Source organism: Parasteatoda tepidariorum, chromosome 7 (assembly GCF_043381705.1).
Source record: "Parasteatoda tepidariorum isolate YZ-2023 chromosome 7, CAS_Ptep_4.0, whole genome shotgun sequence".
In the NCBI taxonomy this organism is placed as follows: domain Eukaryota; kingdom Metazoa; phylum Arthropoda; class Arachnida; order Araneae; family Theridiidae; genus Parasteatoda; species Parasteatoda tepidariorum.
Window position 1 is genome coordinate 39247231 of NC_092210.1, and position 7701 is coordinate 39254931.

The 7701-nt window shown below is 28.0% G+C and overlaps 1 protein-coding gene across 1 annotated transcript in view; it reads left to right on the forward strand.

Moving 5' to 3' along the window:
• Positions 1–7701, forward strand: part of LOC139426010 (pleckstrin homology domain-containing family J member 1-like) — a gene marked incomplete in the record, with an annotated part of 23396 nt that overhangs the window by 4523 nt on the left and 11172 nt on the right. Inside the window, 1 exon segment of the mRNA XM_071183307.1 lies at positions 6914–7022. Within this exon segment, the coding sequence (XP_071039408.1) occupies positions 6914–7022 (109 nt within the window).

Here is a 7701-nt window from a genome sequence, read left to right on the forward strand (position 1 = left end):
CTTGAAACCGAAACCCGAGTGCTCCAATTCGGATAGAGAATATCAGATCCTTATGAAATGTTTTTCTTTTTAATTTATTTTAATTTTGTTCTTGTTTATTTTATTTTACTTCTAACACTTTTTTTGACGTAGGGGGTAAGGGTACTTTTGTTCTGAGTTCAGGGTCAAGTTGAATTCACTCGGTGATGTGGGAAAGTACTGATTGTTTCGATTTACGCCCGTTTCTTTTTGGGTTTTTTTAACGCTAAAACTGTTTATAAAAAGTTTTTGCTTTTCAATATTATCATTGATTGAATATGAATTTTTTGAGTGCTTGAAAATTTTTGTAAAGTGCTTAAAAAGTTTTTAAAAAGTGCTTATTTTTAATTCAAAGATTTGGCTGCGCACCCTGTAATACACGTAGGATAACATATTATTGATTTTAAAACTGATATTATAAGAAAAACAACCATGTGCTGTTATTTTATTTTAAAAAATATAGTTTTGAATTCAATCTAGAAAAAAGTTTTTTAATAAAGAGTAACTGTAATTTGTAGCATTTCTTTTATATTCATTATATTAGTATTACCAGTTGTAGGATTCAAACCATCCTAAAACTGGTACTCTTAAAAGAATTTTAATGTGTTCTAGGGATGGAATAAAGTTAAAATTGAAATAAAAAAATATTTAATTATTTTTCGAGTTATGATTTTTTTAAGAAAATTTTTTCTTCGAGATTTAAATATTTTTAAGATTTAAGTTTCAGGGATTAATATATTCTTTAAATACATTTTTTAAATATTTATATTTTAACAATTAGTACCTATATATTAGCTGAATTCTATCAATGAATATTATCCAAAATTAGTATAATTATTCATTTTTTTAGAACTAAAATTAACTTTAAAGTCATTTAACTAGACTGACTGTAAAAAGCATCAACCAGAATAGCTAAGACTTTCCTGTTTTGATAACCTTTACAATTAGTTCCAATGGAAGAGCCAATTTTATTAAAAAGTACTTAGTATTAATAACTTTATAATATTGATTATTATGATATTATTATATTATAACTATTGATACTTATATTTTGTATAAAATATGAATTAGAATGCAATTGTTAAATTTTTGTGGAAGGAAATTAAGTGCATGCAAAATTCAATTGAAGAAATTAATGTATTTTTAAGAAAGCAATGTATTCAAATTTCCAACATTACAAAATTACGAAACCAGTATTGCGAGAACAAAAACGAGCTACAACGGGTCATTTAATTCACATCCTTCTTATAGTGATCATGGATCAACATTGATTCTACATTGTATGTTTTATGAATTAAAATTATTATGATAACTTCAAAGAAAGAAGTTTTAAAAATTTATAAAACACCTGTCAAGCCTGACATAAAAAGTGTTTATCCAAATAATGCTAGAACCTTTAACAAATGCTTTGAAGGTTTTTTTTAATTACAGTAGAGTCTCGAAAGTTCGAGTCTCAGAAGTCCAAGTTCCGCTTAATTCGAGGTGCCAAATTTTCTCCCTAGCAACCAAAAGCACTCTTCCCATTTCCTCTCGCAACCGAAAGAATGCGGGTGTTTTTTTCCGTTTCTTCCTGGAAAGAATTTCAGTAACCCACCACCTTTTGTTCTCTTTGTTTTGGAAGGTGGCTAGGTAGGGGTTGGTTTGAAAGGAATTTTCAAACCAGATCTACAAAAGTTTTATTCTTCCAAGTTCAATTGTACTAGTAGCTTAGATGCTAGTTAGGGACTCAATACACGTGCTTGATCCTTATCATTTTGGAAACTTATTGCTGTTGAAACTGTTGCGTTAAGGTGCCTACTGCGAAAATGAGTGGAAAAATAAGAGAAAATTTGTATCTATGATAACTAAATTGAACACTATAAAAAGATTAGATGCAGGTGAAACAATAAAAAGTGTTGCTACCGATTTGGGTGTTGGAGAGGTAACAGTTGGTGACTGGCGCCGCAATCGAATAAAAATTTAGTAGTTTTGTTCACAGAAGTGCAATGAGACTCCAGGAGAAAAAAGAAAATCTATGAGAACATCAGACTATGAAAAAACTAGCAAGGCTTTATTTCTATGGTTTACTCAATAGCGTAGCAAAGGTGCTCCTATAAGTGGCCCTATTCTTCAGGAAAAAAGCTGTGTTTTTCAGAAATCAGTTCAAAGAAGGAGAAGATGATTTCGCAGCAAGCGTTGGTTGGTTAGACTGTTGGAAAAAACGATATGGTGTGCGTCAACTAAATATTTGCGGTGAAATACTCTCAGCAGATACGTCAGCTGTGCAGGCATTTCAAAAACGGATTAAAGACATTATATTGACGGAAAAGCTCACACCTAACCAGTTATATAACTGTGACGAAACAGGTTTGAACTTTAAGATCTTGCCCTCAAAATCCCTTGCTTCAAAAGAGGAAAATTCAGCTCCAGGTCACAAAAAGCAAAAGGAACGATTAACCATTTTAGCATGCGCCAATGCATCTGGAAATCATAAAATGAAACTGACTGTGATTGGGAAATCTGCCAAACCTAGAGCCTTAAAAAACATCACTAAAGAAGCCTTACCAGTACCTTACACAAATCAGAAAAGTGCATGAATGAATCGAGAATTTCTCAAACAATGGTTTCTAGAACATTTTGTTCCAGAAACACGGAAGGCATTGAGAAAAAAAAAATTGCCTTGCGAACCAATTTTGTTTTTAGATAACGCACCATCTCATCCAGACGATGATGAGCTATGTTGTGGTGAAATCTGTGCTATATTTTTTCCTGCCAATGTTACAAGTTTGATTCAGCCAATTGATCAGGGCGTATTGGAAATTTAAAGAAAAAATATCGACACCGTTTGTTACAACATTTAGTTCAGTCTGATGATGAAAGTGTTGCAGATGTTTTGAGGAATGTAAGTCTGAGAGATGTTGTCTACTGGATAGCAGATTCTTGGGAAGAAGTTCAACCTACGACAGTAATTAAATCATGGACTAAGTTTCTACCTGAATTGGTTACGCCTATTGAGAAAATTAATGATGATGATAGTGAAACAATTGTTTTGAAAGATTTGGTGAAGGATTTACCAGGCTGCGAAAACTCTAATGCAGTTGATCTAAATGAATGGCTAAATAGTGACGACAAGCTGGAAATAACAGACTCAAGTATGATAGAAATGATGGAGGATGAGGAAGAATATGAAACAGAAGAAAACGACTCTCCGTTATCAGAAGAAAAAAAATTTCATAGTGAAGGTTCTGTAGCCTTAGAACTAGCCTTAAAATATGTAGAACTGCAAACTGAAGCCACCCCTGCAGATGTTTTGCTTTTGAAGCGTTGGCTGACTATCGCATCAACAAAGAGAAGTAATATACTGAAGCAACAAAAAATTTACAATTTTTTAAAATTTTAACGAATCTTTTACGTCATTATACTAAAGAATAAAGGATTTCAAGGTAATATGTTCATTTTATTTAATTTCATTTGTAGTTGTTAAAAATTTTCTACTTTTTCGGAAAATCCGAGTTCTCAGTAATCCCAGGTAGTGTCAGCCCCAATTACCTTGGATTTTCGAGACTCTACTGTACCAATTAACAAATGTTTTGATTTGAATAAGAGAGGATAATTTTTTATTCAGAGCATAGTTAGAAAGGGATGAAGAGTTATTCTATGATCCTAAGTGCGGTTAACAAAACAATCGAATTGGGAGCAGAAGCTTAAATTTTGAAAAAAGTTCGGTGATTAAAATACATATTACTTCTCTCTTGTCCTTCCCTGTTGCCTAGTTCTTCCTCAGTATTACTACTCTCCCTTTGGTTTCTAATTTGATCAATCAGTTCAAGAATACTTTTTAATTTTTTTCATAATATGTGCATTATTTTAAGAAATTTTTTGTCTCCTTCTGATTTCTGATGTGCGCATAAAAAGAATATAGCTAATTACATTTTATTTGTCTTATGTAAGACTTAGTTTAAACATCGTTGTACATTCTAGTTATATAATTTTTAACACTTTTAAATCTTTTATTCTTTTTCTGAATTATGAACTTCTAGCTTTCCTAAACTAGTTTTTTTTTTAAAGGTAAATTAGCAAAAACAATCTTGTTTTAATATGTTGCTTAATGGAAAAGTGTTATGTAGCTGGAAAACTTCCATATAATTTTTCTCAAAGTTGTGATGTCTGGCAGTTACAGTAGAGTTAGCTTCAGTATTTTCCAATACAGAATAGAAATAAGTGCTATATTATTTATTCTGGGTTATTTTTATTCCTCTAATTTTATTGTTTTAAGATTTTATTGAATGACTTTTTGAATGATTTATATGAAGATTTTATTGAAAATTTTTAATAATGAGATACATATTTTCTTTATTGTGGAATCATTATTGTGAAATTCAACTGCAAAAAATTTTTACGTCACAAATATTTTTATTGCAGCATGCACTTCCTACATTTATTTTGTACAAAATTTTTTTTGAAAAAAGAACTAAATTATTTTCAAATATTTTGATGATGATCGATAATTATTGGTTGCAAAATTAAAAGTGTACATTTTTATTTTCATTATAATTTTGGAGTTTTCTTGTCTGTTGTTTAACTATTTGATATTTCTTAAAAGGAGTTTGTTAACAATTTTTCTAATTTCAGTTATGAACATCAGCGATCAAAATTAAAGGAGCTGCAAGAAGAACTTAAAAAACGAACAGGAAGAGTAAGAATTGCTGCAATTTTATGCTTTGTTTTCAATAATGTTTAAAGCTTAAATTTAATATTTGAAGTACATGATAAACCGGTCATAAATAAAAAAGTATTGATAACAAAAATGTTATTAAAAAACATCCAAGGAGGTTTAAAAATTTCAGGCATAAGTATTTTTATTAATTAGTTAAATTATTAAAATATTGCAACGCAATTTTTTTATTTCTTGTTATAGAAAAACTTTAATGCATATAATTTTAATTTAGTGTAAGTGGAATGCATTTTTAACTTCTCTTGTAAAATGACTTATTTCTAAGTATACATACAGGTATTTAAGAATAAGATATTGGTACTTGAAAATCCTCATAAAAGAGCAAGTAAATCCTTATTTTTATGCATAAAATTTTTTTAAAAAAGAAATTTATACAATTCCTACTCTTCTATTTTGAAACAACAATCAGTGAAAAAACTTACTATGTCCAGAAACTATTTGTGCTTCTCTTAAGTATATGCTACAAAAGTGTTATGATTTTTATGTAAAATGCAGCTGTCTTTATCATCCCTTGCCTTTGTGCTTGTATTCTATTTGTTTATGTACTTTTCTTATATTGATACTGTTAGACTAGGCACTTTTGAAAAATTTAGCAGCTCATTATTACTTTTATTTCATTAAAATTTATCAATCATTTTATCTTTCCATAGAGTGAGTATTCTTCTTATGTTATTGAGAATTCTTTAAAAGTAATGTCTGTATTTAATTATTTTAAAATTCAGTTTTTAATAGCAGTATTGTAACTAGCATATTCAAATACTTTTTTATGTTGCTGGCTTGTGAAAATTGTTTATTAATTTTAATAAACCCTTTTCTCTACTAGAANCTAACGGTAAGTTTCTTCTTATGTTATTGAGAGTTCTTTAAAAGTAATGTCTGTATTTAATTATTTTAAAATTCAGTTTTTAATAGCAGTATTGTAACTAGCATATTCAAATACTTTTTTATGTTGCTGGCTTGTGAAAATTGTTTATTAATTTTAATAAACCCTTTTCTCTACTAGAAATATAAATTGACAGACTGAATAATAATTTTTAGATTGAAAAAGGAAAACTGAAATAGTTATAGCAGAACTAGGAAAATAATTAACAAAAATATCCTATAGAAGATATCTAACACTTTTAATATTATCTCACAAATTTATCAGCTATTAGCTGTATAAAACGGAGGATTTTAGTTTTTGTTATAATCAGTTTTAATGTTAATTACTGAGAAGATTGGGAATATAATAACAAAACATTGTGTCTTAAGGTTATCATTAAATTTAAAAAAAAAAAAAAAGATAAATTAACCATAACCTGATATAACAATATTGTAAGTTTTCACTCTTTTGACAAATTTTCCAAAAATTACAAGGAAAACATTTTAAATGATATTTTTTTTCCGTTTCACCTTGAAACAGTTTAACCTCTTTATTCTGTTAGTATTAATTAAAGATATTAAAATTTAAATAATATTTTTTTTTTTTAACTATGAAAACATTTCTGAATAAAAGGCCTGTTCTATCATTAAAATGTTATTTCTTATTAGAAAACTGAAAAACTAAACTACAAAAATTCTTAATTTTCTCTCTATTTCACGAATTAAACTTAGTTATTTAAAGAAAAAACACTTTTGAAAGTTTCTCATTATGGTTTTGTAATACAAATTTAACACAAGACACAAAACTAGATATGAACATTGCATAAATTGAAAAAAAAAATTTAGAAACATGTATGTATATATTTTTTTAGTTTCCCATTTATAATTTTTATTAATAGAATAATTACAAACAGCGCATAATGCTGCCTATGTCACATAATATTCAATAGTGTATGTTTCAGTTAAATTCAATGGTAATTTTTTTGTAAATATAAGATTTATTCACCATCTTGTAAAGTTCCATTAAGAAAATCAAAGAAGTAATTCCCAAAATTTTCATAATAAATATTAATTATTATGCTTTATTTTTTTCTATTTGTTATTAAATGAATTAGATGTGTCAGAACTGAGTAATGTATATAAGCTGGTTATGAATCAGTCATCCGTTTAAATACATCACATTCTTTTTCATTGTTGCTATTCTGTAATTGCATATTTTTATCCTTTAAATATAAACCACTGTTTTTATTTCTGTGTTTTTTATGTCAAGTGCTGTAATTTTTACATTGTGTAATTGTCTTAAACCTACCATTATGTTAGGACCCCCTCTCTACTTGTTCCTCAAGTCAATTTGAAAGCATTGTTGAAGAAACTGATGCAGACATTTATTTTAGTAGAGTTCATCCATTTTCTAGAAACACTTCTACAGGTATATTTTATTGCCTTGCATGTTTAAAGTTTTTCTAAATTGAGATTTCATAAAAAATGTTGTTTTTCACAGTTTATGTCATTTTAAAATTCATGTTGTGCTGTTTATCTTTTGATACTTTTTTTTAAAAATTAAACATTCTCTTAAATTAACAATTTCTCTATAAGCAGACTCAGGAAATAGTTTTTCTGATAAGTCACAGATAAAAAGGTTTCTTAAGTTGTGAGAAAAATTATTTTACTATTCGAAATTCAATTAAGTAGGGTAAAGATTTTGGCTATTTCATCAGCCAAACAAAGGAAAATTTTACTTTTTTTTTCTAATTGAAGCTGAAAATGCCTAGAAATGACACAAGGTACTAAAAAACGAATAAATTACTCCTTGTAATTTTTTTTCTATACCTTGACAAAATCCATATAGTGGAAAAACTTTAAGATATAAGGCTGATTTTAAAGATAGCTTATGACCTCTGGATATCTAATGAAATATTACCATCTCTGTACATTTTTTACTTTATGCATAATTTATAAAATGCAATGATAAAACATATTGTGAGAAAATTGATCATCATTAATAACTTTTAATAGTTAAAGGTTGATAAACCTAAGGGAGGGTCTTTGTAAATACAGTCAATTCGCTATAACTCGAAGTACGATATCAACTATATCAATTACTTGCA